At 36.6% G+C, this 24,886-nt stretch overlaps 1 protein-coding gene across 4 annotated transcripts in view; it reads right to left on the reverse strand.

The window, feature by feature from the left end:
* Positions 1-24,886, reverse strand: part of GRIK2 (glutamate ionotropic receptor kainate type subunit 2) — a 721,691-nt gene that overhangs the window by 206,020 nt on the left and 490,785 nt on the right. For all 4 annotated transcript variants that reach the window (XM_065911321.1, XM_065911322.1, XM_065911323.1 and 1 more), the window contains exon 11: positions 8,419-8,625. In XM_065911321.1, coding sequence (XP_065767393.1) covers positions 8,419-8,625 — 207 coding nt within the window. The remainder of the gene's footprint in view (positions 1-8,418; positions 8,626-24,886) is intronic.

Genomic DNA, 24,886 nt, shown 5'->3' on the forward strand with positions numbered 1-24,886 from the left:
CATTCAGTCATACATTTAACTCAAATTTGATATAATACCAAATTATACAATAAATATAAGAAGATCCAAAAACATTTTGACTTTTCTAATAATGATTTATTTGATTTAAAAATAATATTAAATAGAAATCTTCAAAAGAATTAGGTTTTTCTGCTTTGCTAAACATTTCTCCCCTTTATCCTACCTATTAGTCATCTAATATCAGATTTGATTTCCTATCAATTCTTCCCTATGTTTAATTAATTCTAATATAAAACTACCATTCACAAGACATGGATCATTTAGGTAGGAAAGCACTGAGATATTGGAACATTGAAGGTTCCAATGAATACATTTTACATTAAAACTTAACACTAGTTTTACTATGATTTAATATAAAATTAATATCAATAGCAACTATAAACCCTACATCTTTCTCATTATATAGTGTCTAAATGTTATGCTTTTTAGTCTTCAAAAGTAATACTGATAAACTATAATAAAAACAGAATAAGTAAGAAGAGACAAATTTTGAATTTATTAGTTCAAACTTATACCTCTGTTTCCTGATTATCTATTATTTGTCATACACCACATTAGGAAACATACGTGTGGGTACACAATTCATAATTATTAATATGATATTATATCTATTTTATTTTTGAGAAGACTAAGGCTTAAAGAGTTTGAAGCAATGTGACCAAAGCATAAAACTCTATAGTGACCCAATTAGGACCTGAACCAACATCTGTCTCACCAAGTCCTTCTAGGACACTTTCTGTGCAGCCCTGTTTTGGAAATGATGGGGGAAGAAGGTGTTTTAAGGGGAAAGGCTTATCATTTTCCAAGGACTAACAAAGCCTCAGGGAGCCACTCTCTCCTAATAACTTTCGGAGGTTCTGTCTTCATATTGCACCATCAAGAATGGTCCCTGGTTAGAGTAAAATAAACTTAGAGATCATATCAAGCCCCTATACATTGAGGATCCTCTCAAGAATGAATGAGAGAAGTGGGTAAAAGCAGTTATTATCAAAATAGACTTCCAACTGTCCAGGCAAATTAAACATAAGAGACAATCCTCTCTACTGAAAATGACCAGAGACCCTTCCCCTTTTCTTAGAACATTTACTTAAGAAAATTTACCACTTCAAGTCTTTCTCTCTCTCTTTTTGACATTAATGAAAATGTGAAAGTCAATCAGTCTGCTCATCTTTGTTGTTTTGCGTGCTAAATTGTGTCCAACTCTTTATAATTCCATGTGTGTGCTAGTCATGCAGCTGCTTCCAGCTCTTTGTAACCCCATGGGCTGTAGCCTGCCAGGTTCCTATGTCCACGGAGTTCTCCAGGCAAGAACACTGGAGTGGGTTTCCAGTTCCTTCTCCAGAGAATCTTCCCCACCCAGAGATCCAAACCACACTGTTGTTGGGCTTAGTCACTCAGTTGTGTCCAACTCTTTGCGACCCCATGGACTGTAGCCCGCCAGGCTCCTCCGTCCATGGGATTCTCCAGGCAAGAATACTGGTGGGTTGCCATGCCCTCCTCCAGGGATCTTCCCAACCCAGGGATCGAACCCAAGTCTCTGGCATTGCAAGCAGATTCTCTACCGTCTGAGCCACCAAGGAAGCCCTTGCAACTCCATGGACTGCATTAATCTTTACAAGTCAGGTAAGCCTCTTGCCAGGTTTCCCATTAGAGGATACCCTTTTTAAGGACCTGGGAAGTAACTATTTGAAATGGAATCAGGGGTGGGAGAGAGGCTCAAGAAGGAAGGGGTATAAGTATATATATATATATATATATATATATATATATATATATATTTGATTCACTTTGCTGTATAGCAGAAACTAACATTGTAAAACAATTATATCCCAATAATAAAATTAAAAACAGAAATAGAATCACCCAGGAAGAGTGCATCCGAACTCCAAATTTCTGTGGAAATTTCTGTGGGTGAGTGCCTAAAATCTACCTGCTGTCATAAAGGTATGAGAAGCTCATTCTTCTATGGTATAATTGGCAGTATAAAGCCAATTATCTAACACAGATGGTCGTCCCAGTTCAGTTCAGTCGCTCAGTCATGTCTGACTCTTTGCGACCCCATGAGCTGCAGCACACCAGGCTTCCCTGTCCATCACCAATTCTCGGAGCTTGCCCAAAATCATGTCCTTCAAGTAGGTGACGCCATCCAACCGTCTCATCCTGTCATCCCCCCTCCTCCAGTTACCAAATAAATTTAATATGAACTATGTGTGGCGAGTAGTACTTTCAAGACTTCTCGAGGACTGGTTGTTTCTCCTCAGAACACATATGTACTATAATGGGTTGCGTCTGCTTGGCTATATAAAAGGCTGAAATTTCTTTCTGTCTTTGCCATCTCTTAGCAAATTGCCTACAGTATACATCACATTCCAGTTTAATGCTTTTCCATAATACTATTTTGTTTTTCTTTTATCTTTGTGGAGACAGTTTCTGGGTTGGAGGAAGATCTTATTTGTAATGACATTTCACCATCACAACACCTGAATAAATACAGCCTCTTTATGGTTATGCCCCCTCTACTTGACCATAAATTTGAGAAAGTCTATAAAACTGGATTGGCACATAACCTGTATAAGATAAATATCACTTGCTTCTGCCCCCAAGTTCGCATACAAATGATAAGTACCATAATTCAGATGTGGCTGACTCTAGCCCACAATTCTAGATGTGGACATAAGATTCAGGTGGGGCCATTCCACTAACCACCTCCGCAGTCCCAGCCTTATAGCTTAGTTCACAGATGGGAAGATGGTCCTAGTTGGCCCAGTTGACACCCCTCTCCCCTCACCCCAACACCCTAAAAATAGGTTTAGCTGAAACTTTAGTTAAAGGAGACCAGTCTCTTTTTAGAAGGAGGACTCTAAGAAATAGGTAAACTTAGGTTTCTCAACCTCAATACTACTGCTTTTGGGGCAAGTAACATTTTGTTCTGAGGGCCTAAATGCATTATTCAGAGACTAGCATTTCTAGCCTCTACCCCTTGGTAGCAACACCCCTCCCCGTCTCCTTAAACTGTGACAATAAATATGTCCCCCAACATTGCTAAATGTCTCCTGAAAAAAATCACCCCGGGTTGAGAACCACCGGCCTAGAGCCAACTTAAGCCACCTTTGTCACCATGTAGAAAGAAAGTGTTTAAGAATAAAATCAATAAAGAGAGTAAAGCCAAGAGATAACAAGGCAGTGAAAGAGAGACCAATGTATGCAGTGGCCTGCTTTAAGTCCCTGGATTGAATGCACTTGAAGTGAAAATCACTGCTGGATGTTTTTTGTAATGTGGGGCTTTTAAAAAATATATGTTTGTATAAGCTCTGTTTAGCCAAGTTTAATAAACTTGCAACTCATATAGCCCCAATTGATAGTAAAACTATTGTACAACTTTGTCATTGTTTAGTCTATAAGCATGTCTGAGTCTTTGAGACCCCATGGACTGCAGTCCACAAGGCTTCTCTGTCCATGGGATTTCCCAGACAAGAACACTATACAAATTACATGCAAGTAAATGGTACAGATATTAAGTTGGTAATTAAAGTGTAATGGTGTTGTACAATAAGAATTATGTGGGAGCCCATTGTAGGTGGACTTCCTGGGGTCAGGTGAGGAGGCCTCACTGGTGAAGTGTTTCTGAAGCTGAGCAAAAGTAGTTTGGATGAGGTGAGTTAGATGGGGGTTGAGGAGAGTTCTGGAGACAGACAACTAGACTGAAGGCAAAGGAGAAGAAGAATGAAAAAAGCCCACATGTGGGTGGAGAGAGCAGAACAGATGAAAACATAGGTGTGCCAGTTAGAGTCTCAACAGAAAATAGGTGCACACTCATATGAGGATACGTGAGCAGGATTTATTTATAAAAGGACTAACAGTTTTCAAACTTCAGAGAACATCAGAATATCATCAGGAGGCTTGTTAAAATAGAGATTGCCAGATTTCACCACAGTTTCAGATCAGGTAGGTCTAGAGTGGGACCTGAAAATGTGCATTTCCAACACTGTTTGAAAGTGATACTGATTCTGCGGGTCTATGGAATATACTTTGAGAACTACTGGTAAAGGGAATTTTAAGATTTGGTGTAGGAACCCAAAGCCATTAGCAGCTAAGCTGTAAACACCCCTAACTATGTAGGGTATAGATTGGAACTGAGAGCAGAACAGAGTATAGAGCAGACATGATTGCAAGAAACTGGCATACAATGTGAAGACACAAGCCAATCTAAGACAATATCTCAGAGAATGGAACAAGGAGCAAAATAAATACCCTGACCTTACTCTCCTCTCTGACTTGGACCTTGGTTGGGAAGCTCTGTTGATTTATTCTATGTAGAACAACCTCCCAATACAGAAAGCAGGGTGGAGAAGGTCTGAGAGTCTGTCTGAAGGATCAAAAAGACTTCCACAGGAGATAAGCAATAATCACTGCAGAAGGGCTTGTAAATACATTATACAGTTGGTCCTATATCCTTTGGACAGTGAAAACTACTGAGAGATTGTATGCAAAGAAGGGGCATGATCAGATTTATCTTTCTTAAACAAGACTCTAGTTGAAGATATGAATAGCTACCAGATTAGAGCGCTTCCCTGGTGGCTTAGATGGTAAAGCATCTGCCTGCAATGCAGGAGACCTGGGCTTGATCTCTGGGTCAGGAAGATCCCCTGGAGAAGAGGATGGCTATCTACCCTAGCTAGTATTCTTGCCTGGAGAATTCCATGGACAGAGGAGCCTGGCAGGCTATACAGTCTATCGGGTAGCAAAGAGTCGGACACAACGGAGCAACTAAAGGCACTTTCACCAGATTAGAAGGAGACATTTCTCATATGGGGCTCTTAATCCATGTGACTATGGAGCTGGAGAGAAGCGGGGCGCTCTCAGAATCATTTAAGGCCACGCTTAATATACGATGCAAACATGATACTACATTTTTGGCTTGGGAAAACTGTTGAATTGTTTATGTCACTTATTGATATATAAAACTCTTCAGAAGGAGCAGATTCAGAAAAAATGAATAATACCTTCAGCCTGGAACATCCTTCCTTTGATGCGCTTATGAGACATTCATGTGGAAAATATACCAGGGGTAGTTAGATATATGCGTCGAAAGCTCAGGACTGAAGATGTAGAATGGAGAAATTTCAGAATAAGAATGGTAATCAAGCTCTGAAAGAGGATATAATTTTATCTAAGAAAAGTAAGGAGTGGGAGAAGTTCAGGGTGTTGATTAGTAGTTCAGTTACTACTTTACATTGAAATTAGCATATTCATGAACATGCAAACTAAGTTGAGGTGGTATAAGGAAAAATACACTGACTACAGTCATCATTTTAGTTTAATGTGACATATGCTAAACATTAAAAACTAAGGCTAAGCCAACAGTATGTGTCATGAGGAAAGTATCAAGAAAGGGTATATTGAAATAGGATAATACTTTAGCACAGAAAAAAATAGAAAGTGAGGTGACAGATATGACGCTGAGAATAAAATGATTAAATAACTTAAAAGCTTCATCAATGGTCTCAACTCAATGCCAAAAATGCTTTTTGAGAAATAAATATCAAATAATAAAACTTTCCTTACTATTCCTTCATTTGGTGTATTGTTATCTTTTACGCCATAGCTCTATTCATATAACCTCACCTTCATTTTCTACTCTATAGTTTCCTTAAAGAAACATGTAGGTACAAAATCAAGAAGAAATAAATTCTAGAAACATAAAACTTTTAATCAATTTTGGATCTCAAAAAAATTAAATGAACATTAACTAAGCAGACATGACAAATATAAAGCATAAAGGGATTGGTTTGGCATAAAGGCATTGGTGATATAACATTTTTGTGTTTGACTAAAATAAAAGTCTCCCATAAGTTATTCATTCGTAGGACTCTATAGTAAATATTCATTGTATTGGTCTGTATAGCATTCCGTCCACTTTCTTCAAGTATAAGCAACCTAATTTTCCTCTGAAAACCCAGTTTCCCAACTCTAAATCTATATGGTTTTAATCTTCACTGGTGGTCCAGTGGTTGAGAATCCACCTTCCAATGCAGTGAAAATGGGTTTGATCCCTTGTCAGGGAACTAAGGTCCCACACGCCCCAGAGGGAACTATGAAGATCCTTCATGCTGCAACTAAGCCCAGATGCAGCCAAAAAATTAATTAATTAATAATTAATTAAGGTATCGACCCTACCTCCTAGCTTCTTGTGAGTATATGCCCAGAATAATCAATGAGAATACCATTTCCCTCTGAATTGGATAATTGGCACAGAATTTAGTTTATGAAATGGCAATCCACTCCAGTATCTCTTGCCTGGGAAATCCCATGGACAGAGGAGCCTGGCAGGCTACAGTCCATGGGGTCACAGGGAGTTGGGCACAACTGAAGTGACTTAGCACTCACAAAGGTCAGGAAGGGGCTTCCCCAATAGTTCAGCAGGTAAAGAATCTGCCTGCAATGCAGGAGACACAGGAGATGTCGGTTTGATCCCTGGGTTGGGAATATCCCCTGGAGAAGGAAATGGCAACCCACTCCAGTAGTCTTGCCTGGAGAATCCCCTGCATTGAGGACCCTTCCAAACAGGTGCAAACAGTCAGACATGACTGACTATCCACACACACATAGGTCAGGCAAATAAAACTGAATTTGGAGTTTTTGATAAAATTATACCTTCCAGGTGCTGTATTTCTACCTAGATGATTAATCTAGAACTGCTGGTAGCAAGTGTTGTCACTTATTGAGAGGCACATGTCTAAGAGTAAGACAAATATAAGGAAGTGAGAACTAAACTGAGGCAAAAGATAAGAGAAATAAAATACTAATATTCCAAATCCAGCCACACTACCTCTAGACTTCACAGAGATGCAAACCAATAAATTACTTAAAACAGCTTGAGTCAGGTTTATGAAAGTTATTGTTATGTTAATATAAACTAACAGTTTAAGGTTTTATATTTGATCCCAAATCATGTATATGTTCATGATCTTTCAATGTATTTTACAAAGTTAAAATATAAATGTCCCATATAAGGAGAATTTGTGAGAAATAACTGATCAAGTCTAGAAGTTCAGGAACTTACAGAGTAAATTCCAAATCATTAAAAGAAATATACTGAAATTTTGAAGAAAATTGGGCTTTCCTTCTGACTCAGCTGGTAAAGAATCTGCCTGCAATGCGGGAGACCTGAGAAGATCCCCTGCAGAAGGGAAAGGCTACCCACACCATTATTCTGGCCTGGAGAATTTCATGGATTGTATAGTCCATGGGGGTCGCAAAGAGTTGGACACGACTAAGCAACTTTCATTCACTTCACTTTGAAGAAAAAGGAATTTTTTAAATGTTAATCTGTTCCTAATCATTGTCTAATATCCCCTTCTTGTCAGATAGATATGTAGATAGCTAGACAGATCTCCTTTATTCTTTTTCTTGATGATGAACTTTGTAATTAATGGCAAAGTATCTTCAAAATGTTTTGAAAACTGCCTATACTTGCAACTTCCATTAAGTAAGAATTTTTATTTAGGATACAACTCACAATGTTTTTTAAAAGAATATTATTTAAATAACTTTGCAGAATTCTTTACAATAATTATGTGCTTTAATATTAAGGAAAATGTCAAAATATGCTTAAATGTTACAAAACACATTGTCAAATATTATGTTATGATGTTTAAAAGAGTTTTTTCAAATAGATGAATTAATTGACACTGTAAACTAACAAATTATGAAATAATGTTTTCCTGACCAAGAATAAATGCCTAAATTATTTCTTGAAAAATAAAATATCTAGGGGGGCTCAGGATGGGGAACACATGTACACCCATGGCTGATTCATGTCAATGTATGGCAAAAAACATTACAATCTTTTAATTAGCCTCCAATTAAAATAAATTTTAAAAAACAGAAAAAAATAAAATATCTGTCATCTACTCTAATATGCTTAATATTCTTGCTTTATTTATATATAGTATTTGATTCTAGATTTTTCGTACAGTCCCATTTCATGTTTAAAGATGATAAGTATCTTATCTTAGTACAGAAAATTTTTATCCTGAAATTTAGAATTTGTACCACCCATTCTCTCCATTGATTAGAAAGCTAATATTATGAAACTGAAAATGAAATTCATTGTTTAGAAACAGGATTCCATCTTATAAATCAAGACCAAAACTTCAAGATTTTAAACTGACTGCTAGTTAATTTAAGATAGACACATGTCTCTAATAGAATTATATTCATCCCTTATATTCTTTATGCTTGATAAAAATAACATATACTTTGAATAACATTATTGAAAAAGTAAATACTTAAAATACATCACTGTTCTTTGACATTACTAACCCTTGACCATCTAAAAAAGGTAAATCTAATAGAAATCTTCCAAAGGTAGTAATAATGAGAAAAGGGACTTACATGATCAATTAGTTCACGGACCATTCCATTCCATTGTCCATTGGCATCATCTTGGGCTCCATATTTTCCATCCTCCACAAGTCTAATTTCGTATGTAAAGCCAAGGATTGTAGATAACTCTCTGAGGAGGTCAATGCAGTAGCCCTCAAAGCGATCATTTCCATAAAGAGGTTTGTCAGACTTTTTAAACAGAACATAGGGTTCCTCCTAGAAACAGTGAACATGAAGGTAGGAAGTGTCTGTTAACCATGAAGCTATTACAAAAATTATAACTTTGGTAATAAGTTGGTAAAGATAGAAAATTCCATATTAATTTAAAGAAGTCAGTTTTATTTTTTTCTCATTATGATTAGCATAGTTTGAGACACTAAGAAGGCATATTACTTTGAGAACACTTATGCCTCATAAGAGATATTTAAATATAATAACATTGACACAATTATACAATAAAATGATATGTTATATATATTATACCACATCTTATATCACATATGATAAATAATATATAAAATGAATACATACTATATAATATATAATACCAAGATATAATTTCAATATATTGTATTTAATTACAATATATGATTACAATATCCCAATTTTAATTATACCAAATAATTTCAAGTGTGCTGTTTTAGTGAGATTTATTGACAAAAGAATGAAAAAAGTCATATCTAATTGCCTACCACATGCTAAGAACTGAATTAGACACACATATACATTATCTCATTCTTTATCTCATTCTGTTCTAAGAACTATCAAAATTACAACTACTATAATTATAAAAGAAAAAACAGTAGTTTAGAGTATAGATGAAGTCACTAACACATATCAAGTGTTTACGCACTCATTCAACGTTTTATTGAGCACCTAATGTAATTCCTGAATCATGAAGTTTATGGTATAGAAGAAGAAACCAATAATAAATGCCTAAATGAACAGAACTCATTACTTCTGATGCTGATCAATTGTATAAAAACATAAACTAGTGCAATGAGACATTGAATGACATATCAAGGTACTTGCAAGAGAAGACAAAATTGAGTAATATGTCTGGAAACCTTTTCTGAGGAGATGAAACATGCACAAGAACTTAAAAGATGAGAAGGAGTCTAGCCATTTGAAAATCTGAAAGATCATTTCAAGCCAAGGACACAGCAATAAAAACCCTGAGAGCAATATGACACTAGAGTGTACCAGAAAGAGGACAACAGCCATCAATATGATTGAAGTCACATCTCGTAGGGGAGGGAATTAGTTGAACAAGATAAACATGAAGAGCAAGTGAAAGTGAAAGTCACTCAGTCGTGTCCTACTCTTTACAACCCCATAGACTATATGGTCGATAGAATTCACCAGGTCAGAATACTGAAGTGAGTAGCCTTTCCCTTCTCCAGGAGAACTTCCCAACCCAGGGATGGAACCCAGGTCTCCTGCATTGCAGGCAGATTCTTTACCAGCTGAGCCACAAGGGAAGCCCAAGAATCCTAGAGCAGGTAGGGTAGCCTATCCCTTCTCCAGGGGATCTTCCTGACTCAGGAATCGAACCGGGGGCTCCTGCATTGCAGGCAGATTCTTTACCAACTGAGCTATGAGGGAAGCCCAATGAAGAGCAAGTGAGGAGCCAAATCTTATAAGGCTTTGCAAAGCAGGTCCTATCAAATACTGTATGTTTAACCAAGGGCTAAGAGAATCCACATATCTGCATATTTTATTGGAAGTGGGTGGAACATCATATGACAGATTGTCCTATAACTAAACCAGAGTGCAACTGGCTCTACTACTTACTATTTGACAGTGGACAAAGCCTCTGGAAGTTTCTCTCTAGAGTGAGATGTTGCAAAGTGAAAAAGTTTAGGAGACTCCCATGCCAATACATTTAGCAAGCAATCACCCTCTTCCCAACCCCTAGAAAATATCAGTCATCTCATGAGGGTCATCACACCAAAAGACGTTTTGGACTAACAGCATTGAGTCAGCTTGCCCATACTCATCTCAGAGACAAGACTAATTTTCTCTCTCTTGCCATCTCCTTTGACCTGGTTTATCCCTACTGTTTCTTGCACACTCTAACTTTCCTGCTCTTCTGATGCTCCAGTGTGTAAAAGAAGTCCTGCTCAAAGATCAGCACCGTATTCCACATCTCACTTCCCTGGAATATGACATCCACATTGATTCATTACAGTATCTCCATGCTTAATACAATACTTGGCACATAATATGTGCAAAGAAAATATTAACTGTATAAATGATAAATTAATTTTCTGACTCAGTTTTCTTGTCTCTGAGTGGATTCAACAATGCTTTTTTTTTTTTTAATTTTTTATTTTATTAGTTGGAGGCCAATTACTTCACAACATTTCAGTGGGTTTTGTCATACATTAACACGAATCAGCCATAGAGTTATACGAATTCCCCATCCCGATCCCCCCTCCCACCCCCCCCTCCACCCGACTCCTCTGGGTCCTCCCAGTGCACCAGGCCCGAGCACTCGTCTCATGATGAATGGATAAGGAAGCTGTGGTACATATACACCATGGAATATTACTCAGCCGTTAAAAAGAATTCATTTGAATCAGTTCTAATGAGATGGACAAAACTGGAGCCCATTATACAGAGTGAAGTAAGCCAGAAAGATAAAGAACAACAATGCTTTTAAGTTATTTTGAGTATTCAACAAAAGGAACGTGGCAGATATAGCTTAATATTATTTCATTATTTTAGATGCAATAATTTCCCATGGATTCTAATAGACTTTGTTTCTACAGCAGTTTTAGATTTACAGTAAAACTGAATGGAAAGTTCAGAGTTCCCATATACCCCCTACCATCATGCATGCCAAGCCTCCCCCTCTACCAGCATCCCCCACCAGACTGATACATTTGTTATTGTTATAATACAATGATATGTAACTATCAGTCAACATCCATAATTTATATTAGGATTGTATTTTCTATAGGTTTTGTCAAATATATGACATGTAGTTCACCATTGTAGCAACATACAGAATAATTTCACTGCCCTAAAAGTCCTCTGTGCTCTACCAATTAATCCCTCCCTCTCCTCTAAACCCTGGCAACTGCTAATCTTTTTTGTCTACAGTTTTTACTTTTCCGGATGTCATATAGTTGGATTCATACTACAGTTCATTTCTTTCAAATGCTGAATAATATCCCATTATCTGACTATACCACAGTTTGTTGATCCATTCACCTACTGAAAGACATCTTGGTTGCTTCCAAGTTCTGTCAATTATGAATAAAGCTGCTACAAACATTCATGCAAAGGATTTTGTATGGATATGTTACAACACAGTTGGATAAACAGAAGTGTATTCAGTTAATATAAGAGTGTTTAGTCTTGCTAGAAACTGTCAAAATGTCTTCCAAATTAGTTGTACCAGTTGGAGTTTGCCACCAACAATGAATGAGAATTCCTGTTGTTGTACACCCTCAACAGCATTTGGTGTTGTCAGTTTTCTGGATATTTTATTCATTCTAACAGGTATGTAGTGATTTTTCAATGTTTCCTTATTTCACAAATCTCTACGGAATGATGATATTGAACATCTTTTCACATGGTTCAACTGAGTTTCATTAGGACTTTTTTATAGTTGTCATTTTTCAAAGAGGTTAATTTTCCCAGGCCACACAGCTGAGAAGAAATAAAGAACACTTAAGAGGAGTCAAAGGGTAGATTTGCACTCAGGTTTTCTAAATTCTAAGATGCATACTTTCCCACAATCTCATACTTCTTTCTAAACCACTTAGGTAATTTGTGGAAAACCCACATATACTGCTTCCCTGGTGGCTTAGAGGGTAAAGCGTCTGCCTGCAACGCAGGAGACCCGGGTTCGATTAGAGACCCGGGTTTGATCCGAGAACCAGGTTCAATCCCTGGGTCAGGAAAATCCCCTAGAGAAGGAAATGGCAACCCACTCCAGTACTCTTGCCTGAGAAAATCCCACAGACAGTGGAGCCTGGTAGGCTGCAGTCCATGGGGTCGCAAAGAGTCTGACACAACTGAGCAACTTCACAGTTTCACATATGCTGCATTTCCAAATGGAATTAGTTAAAACACATAGAAATCAGAAGTTAATATGTAATTAAATTCAAAGCTAGGCATTTGGGCTTACCAAAAGGTAAAAAGTACATTTAGGATCCTGTCTAATTTTTATACGGGGTTAGCCGGTGGCTCAGTTGTAAAGAATCCACTTTCAATGCAGGAGATGCGGGTTGGATCCCTGGGTTGGGAAGATCCCCTGGAGTAAGACATAACAACACACTCCAGTATTCGTGCCTGGAGAATCGCAGGGACAGAGTCCCTCGCGGGCGACAGTCCAAAAGGTTGGACAAGACTGAAGCGACAGTGTGCACACACTAATTTTTATGTACTATGTGATCACGTAGAAAATGTATTTCCCAGGGATACAGTGCTACAAATCTGACAGATATAGTGCTCTTCCACCCTTAGGGATATGATACTCATTTTCCTCTCTACACTTCCTGGCCTTCTAATCTTTAAAGCTGGATAACACATTTCCGTGGATCACAAGCTAAATGCCCTTGTTACCCGGGGAGAGGAGGAAGCCCTGCAGTTGAGCAGCTTTCTTGGGCTAGGTATTCACAGTTCAGGCACAGTCAGTTATCTCCTTTTCTGCCGCCCCACAATAATTTTTACCATAATATTTATCATATTGAGTAGGGAGTGCTGATTTACATATATATCTTCTGAACTAGAATTGAACCATTTATATGGCAAGATAGGAGCCATTTATATGGCAAATTTGCATCAAAAGCACTAAACATCACCAGGCACATAGCAGGGTTGCAATAAATGACTGTGTAATGAACTGGATGAAAATGAACTGCTATGGTCAATTGGGGAAGCCAAGGCAACTTGAACTCGAAGGAAAAATTTTATAAGACAGCTAAGTTCTATGGGGTTTGGAGATGGTGGCAACAAATCCTCAGGCTCCTAACCAATGGCCAGGGGCTTAGGGACTTGAGAAGGACATATCATGTTCCCCTTAAGAGGAAGGAACAGCGAGAGAATTTCTGGCTGGCGGAATGAGGGACCAAGAAGCTTTTTGGTACAAAAATTATCAAATTCACACTTTGGTTGCAGTCAGTTTCTGATCTATAAATAAACAAATGTGCATTATTTTTATTTAAAAGGCCACAGGTTGACCATTTTTCACGCTCCAGTCGCTAAGTAACAGCACAAACATTTTCCAAGTGTTTAATTACTGCCCATTCCTGTTCTAAAAGCTTTTCCTTGGATTAATTCATTTATTTCTCATTACAGGCAAGCAAGGTCAGTGATATCATTATTAATTTTTATATTTTACAGATAAAGAAACTGAGGGCTGGGTTGCTAAGTGTTTTGCCTAAGGTCAACAGCCAGCATACAATCTAGGCAATCAGACTACTGAATCACTTACCGTTCTACTATACTTCCCACATTAAATAGTTCCTAGTGATGGTTTCTAAACTGCATATAAATGCATAATTATACAGGGATCATTAGCTAACTTAACACGTATTGTCTGGTTTTATTATTATTTTTTCAATCAACTGGGATTAGTATTAGTATACTGCATGCAAAATGGTAATACATTTATTAATTGCACAATGCAATCAAAATGAAATGGTGAACAATAGAAGTAAATATATAATCCTAAAAATTCATTTTCTACATAATAAATTATTTTCTTTCCAAGTTAAAACACACATTCTTATCATAATACTTGAAGAATTTGTAAAAATAGGGAATTCCCTCCTGTCCAGTGGTTAGGATACTATGCTTTCACTGCAGGAGACACAGGTTCTATCCTTGGCTGGGGAACTAAGGTCCTGCATGCCAGTGCAGCCAGATAAATAAATAAAAATAAAATATAATAATTTGTAAAAAAAAATAGCATATTTTCAGCCCAACAGATTTAGGAAGCAACATATACGTGCCTAAAAAATGTTTTCCCCCTATTTGCACTATTAAGTCATGATTGTCTCTATTTAAAAACTTTGTTCCAAAATATATATGGTATACTTTTCATACAAAGTTACCTGGACATTGGAGAAAATATGATAAACGTTAGTGAATACTTAAAAGTGTGTAAGGCAAAAGGACATAAATGCACAAGGAACAGAAGCAGAGCAAAAATTCCCAAAATTATTGTGCTATTTAAATATCATCCAACTTGTTGTAGTAGTAACCATCCTTCCTATGAATTTGATTTCCCTCATTTATCAGCTAATAAGAAAACCTCTGTCATAGGCAAATAAATGTGCTGATCTCTGTGAGATTAAACAGCCTATTTAGATGTGTATTTTAAACAGGTTTTCATATCACAAGGAAAAAATATGTTGTTTGAGTGCATCTTTTTGGTATTTATGTGTCTCCACAGTGTCTAATATCATTCTTCCCATATTTAATTCTGAGAAGTAAGACACTCTTTTCCAGCTGTGATTCCTATCTCTAGCTACACTGTGTCACAAGACAGTTTACATCGAGTTATGACTCTCCTTTAGACTCTTCCTCTGTTTCACACGGCACAAGGATAAATAACAACCTCGTGTAAGAAAAGAAAAATGATACCAGAAGCAATTACTGTACCACATAGTGAGTTCAATGAATAATATGATAAAAGTCTCCTGGGCAACTTTACTGATTTTTCACATAGTCTTAAATCTCCACATCAGCATTTGCTAGAGGTAAAGGCATTTCATTTCACTGGCATCTGTAATAAGGATTTGTCAGCATTTCTACTATCAACCCCAGTTTTAAGGAACCTAATAACTCACGTATTTTTATCTGTATTAGACTGGGATTTGACACATGATAAACCCAAAATGAAGGTCTGAAAAAGTAAAATATGCTTAAGGTTAAGGGGAACAAAATGTTTTATTTAAATATAATAAAATTTTATACTTTTAAAATGTATGACTCATATATCCCTCAGCCCTTATCTAAAAAGATATAAATGATCTTTTTTCATGTGTTAACCCTTGAACTATCATTGTCTCAAATGATTTCAAAAGATTAAAGATATAAAGATGCAAATTAATTTTCTATGATAGGTATAAAATATCCCCTACTATTACAATGATAAGAATAATAACTAATTTATTTATTTATTCAAACATATATCAAACTCTTACTGTGATACATACTCCTTTAGGCTCCAGGTACACAATGATATCAAAACAAAAAAATACCTAAAAATCCCAGCCCTATGGAACTCTCAATCTAGTGATGAATTTAAAGTTTTTATCTATTTTAAATAATTTTGTATTACTGAATGGCTACTTTGATTCATTAATTACCAGAAGAACAATATCACTAGAGAGTTCGTTTTTGAAAAACATGACCCTGTGTCCGAACATTTGGGCGTGTATCAGGAACTATGACCCCTCGATTCATTTCCTTGGGAAGCCAGAGATGGATATTCGGTTAGCCCCAATCAGGTTCAGAATTTACCCTTATGACCAAAGCTCTTTTAAAATTTGTTTGCAGAAACCAGCTGAAACCGTATTTATTTATGGGTAACAATATCCTTGCCTATGAAGTATCTATATTTTATGAATTCATGTTTATATTCTTAATACCTCTTAAAGGCTGGCAAAAAATACCTTTTTAATAGTATTCATATGAACTAAAGGAAAAAGACACATGTTTATTTTTATTTTTTTTTTAAGACACATGTTTATAACAGCAATATCATGCTAAACTTATGGAGATTAAAACTTACAACTGAAGTTTATATTTTCCCAAGGAATTATTTCTTTCTTTCTATTTTCTGACCTTTATACTCTTTGTGTCCTATCACTGCCCTCATACGGAAAGAATTACATAATAAATAATAAGTGAACAATCTAATTAACAGAGTGTAGAAATCAAGTAGGTGCCACAAAGTCGATTAGAAGTAAAAGGCTAATGACTGGGCAGTATGAACAGTGGAGGAATGATGCTGATGAAGCTGGCTTTTGAGGGAGGTGAGTCAGTTCTTTGAAAGTATAGAAGTTATAACTTAATACGAGAAAAACAAAAAAAAAAACCTCAACATCTTGCCCTGGGAAGCTCAGAGGAGGCAAATGAAGAATCATGCTTTCAAAAGAGAGATTAAGGATGAAAAACCATTATCATACACAGCAGTACCAAGAAGATGAGTATTTCTTTAACAAATAAGTTATCAACTCACTGTAAGTATCTGACCGTGACTTATCCCATTGCTCAAATAAACCACATCCATGGATGGAGTAAGAACACATAATGAATGATGTAAACATGTAAAGAAAAAGCCTATGATACCAGTAAGGATGTTTTCTCATTACTAAAATATGCTTTCAGTTGGCATGTTTTGATTTTAACTGGTTATCACCATTCTTAAATGGAATAGTGACCTAGAAGTAATAGCAACAACTCTGAAGATGATCAGTGAATGACCATGTTTCTCTAACAGAGTACATTATAAGTTGTTAGATGATATTTAACAAGATGCATGTAGATATCTACATTTAATAATCTAATGTCAAAATATAAATGTAGAATAGTTCTATTGTTCATCCATCCATTCATCCACTAATGCATCAATCATGCATGCACTAATGAAATACTTTTATGCAAAAATTTTGTATACCAATTTTCAAAACAGAGGTCAGCAAAGTGTCTCTTAAAAAACAAATAGTAAATATCTTTGGCTTTGTGAGTAATACATTTGTAACCATTCAACTTTACCATGGTAGAGAAAATCAGCCATAGAAGCAATGAATAGGCTGGCAAAAAGTGTCAACACTCTTTAAAAATCAATTTTTTAGAACTCTGGAATCTAAAAAAAACTCACAACAACCAGGAGAATGCTTAGTGAAGAGGAAAACTATAGAATTTTGATAGGAGAGCTCTATGGCATATCAATTTACCCAGTTACTACTGACACTCCCCAGCTTTGCAGCAGCAGCATTGAAAACGGAAACCTGCATTCCTGATGCAGGTTGTGCAGCACCACAGGGAACATTGTGGACCTATTCTCAAATAATGTAGTTGTTCTGTGTTTTTACCCTGGTGGTGGTTCCCTGAAGAATCAGCTCAAGGATTTCCCTTTGTTTTGCCTACATAGCAGCTTCCCAGGGTTGAAACTGCTTCCTCGGTGGTTTTTTCATAAGCATTAAAGGCAAATACACTTAGCCACTAGCTTTTGGGCAAGAATAAACTGCAGGAGCAAGAGATAAACTAAAATGCCTGGGATAGAAAGGATAGAATAGGCTCAGGAAAGAGATACTTGGGACAATTAGAGTTATGAAAACCCCAGCATATTCAAGGAAATCTAGAAAGTCACATATGTGCCTGTGGCAGGACGTCAGCTCAGAAAAGACCTGAAAAGACTCTAAGCATTTTTACCTCCGGCTGGACTTCAGTCTCTGTGCATCCAGAAAAGGAAGAAGGCAGAATTGTAAACTGCCTGGATAGTTACATTTATTCTATTACTTTGATCTAACAAACAGCTAATAACTGTCCATTACTTTCCAATGCTAGTTTCTAACAAGCTCTACATTACATTTAAGAAAGAGTCCTCCACCACAAATACATTCCCTTAGTTCTCAACTATGATAGATATATCTAAGGAGTGATTACTTTTTCTTTAATCCTATCAAAAATTCATATATCTACTTATATTTGTTTTTTTCTCAACACTGAAAGTTTAATGAGTAATAGTATAAATAAAATAAATTTCCCACTAAGTACAGCATTACGGGGCCTATTGTGTCAGTCAATCACCTTGCTTACAAGAAAATTAATTATCAGATATAATTTCTCAAATCTCTTATTTTACTCCATTCCAATCTCTTCAAAGACCCTGATACTGGGAAAGATCGAAGGCAGGAGGAGAAGGGGATGACAGAGGATGAGATGGTTGGACGGTATCACCTACTCAATGGACATGAGTTTGAGCAAGCTCCAGGAGTTGGTGAAAGATAGCGAAGCCTGGCATGCTGCAGTCCATGGGGTCATAAAGAATTGGACACGACTGAGTGATTGAACTGAACTGAACAGAATCTCTTCAAAGAACATGTTTTCTCTTTTTATTTTTAAATTATCACCAATGTCTGTTTTTATCTTATTTTTTCCTTATTATCTATAAAATGAATAAACAAGTCATATCACTCTATCCATTCATTTATTCAGTCACTCAGCAACCACTTAATAGATGTCTATAAAGCTGCAGGCATTGTTCTTTGTCATGAAGATAAGACTAAGGAAACATGGTACCTATTCTTAAGAACATTACAGTCTAGTGACAGAGGCAGAGACTAAGACAAATAAGCAGATAAGTAAATGTAAAGTCTTATGGAAACAGCATTTGAACTCAGTTCTCAGCCATGATTGTACATAAAAATTAAATTAAATATTTTACAATTAAAAATTATAAGACTGATGCCTGGGCTCCATCCCCAGATTCTGAAGTCAATTATCTAGGATGCTACCTTGGCATTATTACTTTTCAAAAACTTTCTAGATGATTGTAATATATGGCTGGGGTAGTTTATGAGTGTGTGATCTGTGTGGTTTCACAGGACCCAGAACTCTGAAGATCTGTGCTAAGTTTAATATTCTGTTGGTGCTTGTCTATTGAAATTCTTAACAATTTTTAGTAAGAGAGTCTTGTTTTTGTTTTGTACTTTGGGTGGAAATGTGTAGCTGATCCTATATGCAGTAAGCAATGAAAACTACTGTCTTAAAGTGGTCTAGATGGTAATATTTCAAAGCAAGAAAACTGTTCATGTAGATGCTGAAAAGAATAAAGGGCTTTGTATGATTTAGATAAAAAGAGAGTGTGGGACAAGAAAGATACAGGGAATTAATATCATGAGAACCTTAGTAAGGAAGCAGACTCTATTTCTATAAAATTCTGAATTACAACCTAAATATAATCACTGTTGATCATCAGTGCTTGAATTCATATCCTGCTTAGAATGACATTTTCTTTCCTAAGATTATTTTTAAGCATCAACCTAAAACCAATTTTGATGCAGGAAATTAATTTGAGGGTTTTTTTTTTCTGTAATAGTCTACCTTTAGGTAATTTCTTACTATTCAGACATTGGATGAATTTGAATGCATGTTTGGGAGACAGAGAAACCAAACCAAAAGGAGGAAAATCTGATTTGCTAAGTGACTGCAAAGTCAAGTTTTCAATCATTAGGATTCTGCTTCTTATAATCTAGTGAAATGATTAGAGGTTGGGGACATTTTGGTTTTAGAAAGGAGGACCCAATGTTAACCATCCACTAACTCTACTTATGCATCTCCAAAAAAGGCTGAAATACGCTGATAGAAAAAATGGATTAGAATAAAGAACTAATACTAATTGGGTTTCTACCCTTATCCCATCCAAAGTTGATCAAATACTGGCAAATCTGTCGATGTTTCTGAATACCCATGCAAAACATGTACACTAGGATTATTCATCAAGGATTAATAGTAGTTAGCAGCATTCATCTGCTCAAAGTTATTTTTTACACAATAAACAGTGAGTATAACTCTCAGCTGCTGGCTTTTATAATCAATAAAATCAATAAATGTTTATTGGGTATCCATCATTTAAAAGAAAACACCCTGCTTAGGAAAACGGTACATCTCCTAAGCACCTTTTAATCTAATTGAAAATACAGAACTTGCAGAGGAAAATGCAGACAAATAATACAAATTTTCATGGAAGTACCTAAGAAATAAGTTGTATAGATAAAAGAACCATTAGGTGTTCCCATTAAAGGAACGTAAAAATGTCTCAAAGTAGTCAGATAAATCATCCTAGAGAAAACGGCATCAGAAAACTGGACTGTATAATGAGTATAAATTAGACAAATGTGGAGAAGAAAAAGTTGTTCTTAGGTGGTGCAGTGGTAAAGAATTCTCCTGCCAATGCAAGAGACACAAGAGACACAGTTCCCATCCCTGGGTTGGGAAGATCCCCTGGAGGAGAAATGGCAACTCACTCCAGTGTTTTTGCCTGAAAAACTCCCTGGACAAAGAAGCCTGGTGGACTATAGTCCATGAGGTTGCAAAGAGCTGGAATGAACTGAGTGACTGAGCATGGCTCATAAGAGCTGTTCCAGCAAGAGAAATGAAGAAGAGGAATGACAGTTTCTAAGAGGAAGATATTCATAAACACGTAAGAAAGCCTTATGGAAAATATTAAAATGAGAACTACTCATTACTTACTAATTTTTGAATTACTTTATATCCATTAAAGTTGTCACTTACTGATAACTTTGTACCAGGAACTATACTCATATTTTCCAAATTTTTATCTCTACTACACACTTTAATTTGCATATTATTTTATTATCCTCATTATTAAATGATGGTAACTTACCCAAGGTAACTCATCTACTAAGTGGCCAACTCAAGATTCAAACCTAGATTTTCTGACTTCCATTTGTCCCTTCAACCTGCAGAAAAGCCCTTTCTTAGTTAGGTAGTAAACTCAGTTACCCAGTGTCAACAAACCATAGAAACTGTCTGTTCCTCTGCTTAGGATTGGAGGGGTAGGTAATTTAAGGATTTGCATACATAAATAAATTTCATCATAAAAATCAATGAGTACCTAAAAATCATTATGATTAAACTTAAATATAATGTATTTGTACACAGTGTATTCTGGATGATTATCCCACAAGTTTTATTTACTGGAAAAGACTCTGCAATTTAAAATATTTAGAAACTCTATATAATCACATCCCTTTGAGATATCCATGATACATATGAATTTATTAAAGACTTGGTGATAAGGAAACCTAGCAAATTTGGCTTAACTTAGTATTTGCAAAAATCTATGAACCGCAGAGTTGTTGTAAGGCATGCCTGTATCATATACCTATCAGAATTGTGGAGCATACTCCAACATTCTTATGTAACCAGATGTGTGTGTGTGTGTGTGTGTGTGTGTGTGTGCGCGCGCGCGCGCAGATGTGTGTGTGTGTGTGTGTGTGTGTGTGTGTGTGTGTGCGCGCGCGCGCTCAGTCATGTCCAACTCTTTGTGGCCCCATGGACTGTAGTGTCCCAGGCTCTGCTATCCTTGGAATTTTCCAGGCAAGAATACTGGAGTGGGCTGTCATTCCCTATGCCAGGGATCTTCTCAAACCAGGGATTGAACCAGCATCTCTTGTGTCTCCTGCATTAAAAGATGGATTCTTTGCCACTAACGCCACCTGGGAAATCTGATGTAACCAAAAGAAAAAAAAAAGCTATTGCTACAAACATAGAAAGCGCAAGCTGTAATGTAAAGGCAGTGTTTTGTTTCTAAGGTCAGACAGTATCATATTTGCCAAACAATTGCAAATTTTAATGTTCCAAAGAGGAACTATAAATTTAGATTTTCTTTTTAAGAGCACAAAGCTATGACAAACATGAACAAATACATGGCCTTTGACTCTAATTACATTTGAATGCAGTATAAGAAATTCTGCATATAATATGAAATGCTTTCCAAACAGCTGTGTGACAAAGGCATTTCTCTTCTCTTAGTTCTGAAATGAAGTGGTTAAAAAAATATCCATTTAGTTGGTTTCTTTTACCAATACGGGTTTAACTCAAACAAGGTGATGAAAACAAATTCATGAGTTATTTCTTTTAATTAATTACTACATAGAACTAAAACTAAGAGAACTCGGAACATAAAATTTATAAGATCCTAGTTAATGGTACTCATTTTTATTTAGGTGACTAATAAGTGGCAATAAATGCCTTATGAGTAGTAGACCTAATAAAATACATTGACTGATAAATGGGTAAGAACTGGGGGAATCAAGTGTTATCCTGGATTTCTAGGCAAAACATACTCACTTTAGTGATGCCAGGAAAATGAAACACGTATGTGTTTTATACCATGGAAAGAGTTCTGTATCATTCTTTCTTGAGTCACCGTAGCAGAGTTAATCGGAGTTAGGATATAATTTGTCACTAGGAGTACCATTTAAATCTCAAATAAAGAGAAGTAATTAGGAATCAATGTCAAGTAATCAAGTGTGGTTGAAAACCACAGAGAGCAGGACCTGAGTATCAGACACTGATGATCAGAAAGGCAAGTTAAGTTGGAAGTATCTGCCCTGATTAGGACTTACTGGTCTTGAAGGTCTCATGACTGTCATCTGACAGCCACAATCTCCCCATATGTGTAAGGGATTCTTGAGTCTAACTCAAAGGATAGTATATTTTTTTCTCCCAGACTCTTTATATTCCTGGGAAGTCCTGAGTTTATAATTATTTGTCAAGCCAAACAGAATACAGCAGGTGTCAGGACAGAAGCAACAAAAGCATCAGGAAAGGAAAAAAAAATGTTTAGTGGTATAGATTCACAGAAAACACACATGAGTTCTCTACATGAACAGTATCACCAATATTCATGACTCAAACCACCCTCTCTTTTGGTAACTCCAAATATGATTTCCAGTCCAGACCATTCTCTTCAGGTATGGAACTACATGTCTAACTGCCAACCAGATTATATACCATAGAAAAACTAAATGCTATATGTTCAAAATTAAAATTCAATATGTATTATCCCAATTTGCTATTTAACATCAATTCTGTTTCCAGGCACATTTACCAGAAAAATAAAAGTGCCCTTAACCTCTGACCTCTTCTTAAACTCCAATTTGCAAATCATTACTCCCCTTTAATCCCTTTCTTCACCCTATATGCCTTGGAAATTTCATTTCTTTCCCCATCTTTGAACAATGCCATAGTTTGGAACTTATCATCTTCACTCTTGCAATATTCTCTTGGCTTGTCTCACTAAATTCTATCTCATGAACTACACACAATTCTATCTTCAATACTAAGAAGGATTTTTTAAAATCTCAAATTGATTATATCAATCATGCACTTAAAATCCTTCTAAATTGTCTCATTATGAAGAGCAGAATTTCTTTAGGAGGCCTACAAAGGCCTTTTCTCTGCTGTTGCCCGCCTTCTACCTTTCCCACTACTCTCCCACATAGGCTGGACTCCATCTGGACTGGACTACTTACAGGTAGTTATTCATATGCTTTAAGCTCTTTCATTGTCTGCACCTTCAACATAGGCTTCCCAGGTGGTCAGTGGTAAAGAATTTGCCTGCCAATGCAGAAGATGCAGGAGACACAATACCTACCTGGGTAGGTAAGATCCCTTGGACTAGAAAATGGAAATCACCCCAGTCCTTGCCTAGAAAATTCCATGGGCAGAGGAGCCTGGCGGGCTACAGTCCATGGGGTTGCAGAGTTGGGTATGATTGAGCACAAAGGTTTACAGTTTTCTGCCTTCAAACATACTTTTCCCACAGCCTGAAATATCTGGTATTCTTCACCTACTAGATCCTACTCCCAAAGTAAATACAGCTCAAGATTTGTGGAAAGCAGGCAGTGGCAACCCCTCTCCTAATTCTTTACCAGTGTAGTTCTTAGGTTCTGGGCAAATACGAAAACTTCCGACAGTGAAAAGTAAGAGTAACAAAGTCTCGCTGAAAGTTGTAGGGATGGAATTTAGATAGGTACAGAAAACTGCATATGGAAGATAATTGCTAGGTTGTAGACAATGTGTAGGGCTTCCTATGTGGCACTAGGAGTAAGGAGCCTGCCTGCCACTGCAGGAGATGTAAGAGTGAGATGCAGGTTCAATCCCTGAGTTTGGAAGGTCCCCTGAAGAAGGGCATGGCAATCCACTCCAATATTCTTGCCTGGAGAATCCAACGGATAGAGGAGCCTGGTGGACGACAGACCGTAGGGTTGCAAAGAGTCGGACACGACTGAAGCGACTAAACACACACACACACACACACACACACACACACACACACACACACACACACAGCAAATGTGTAAACACACTAGGGCAAGAGCATGAACATGTCATCAAAAAGGGTTCCTTTCTACTCAAGAGATAAAGTTTGCTCTAGATGGCTCCTAAGAAATAATTTGTATAAAAGCTGAGTGAAAAGAGAGGACTGGTTTTTGATAATGAATTCTGTTTAAAAACTTTAAAAACAAAGAATGGATTCTTGGAAAACTGCAGGTCCAAAATTCAGTCTATTTTCTCGTTTAGATGGAGGCTGCACAAGCTGACCTACTCATCTGACCAGGATTCACGACTTTTTAAAAATAATTCTTGAAAATATACACTTATAAGGCAATTGATGAGGAAACTTGACTATCATTATGAAAGAATTGACACTAAATATAAGGCTGCAGGAAACCAAGAAGCTTTGGTCTCCTAAAGGCAACTGAAAAGAATGCTTTGTTTTCCTCACCAGAAGTTCTTGCTCAGAGGTCATACTCCATGCCAACTAGACAACTAGGTATATTTTCGAACACATTTCTGGGAAACTATCCACTGCCCTTGCCCTGACCCTAGCAGAAAACTGAAGGAGAAATTGAATTGAAGGGACTCTGGATTAACCATGCTGAAATCTAGAGAACACAAAGTTTGTATTAGT

Source organism: Muntiacus reevesi, chromosome 19 (assembly GCF_963930625.1).
Source record: "Muntiacus reevesi chromosome 19, mMunRee1.1, whole genome shotgun sequence".
NCBI classification, from domain to species: domain Eukaryota; kingdom Metazoa; phylum Chordata; class Mammalia; order Artiodactyla; family Cervidae; genus Muntiacus; species Muntiacus reevesi.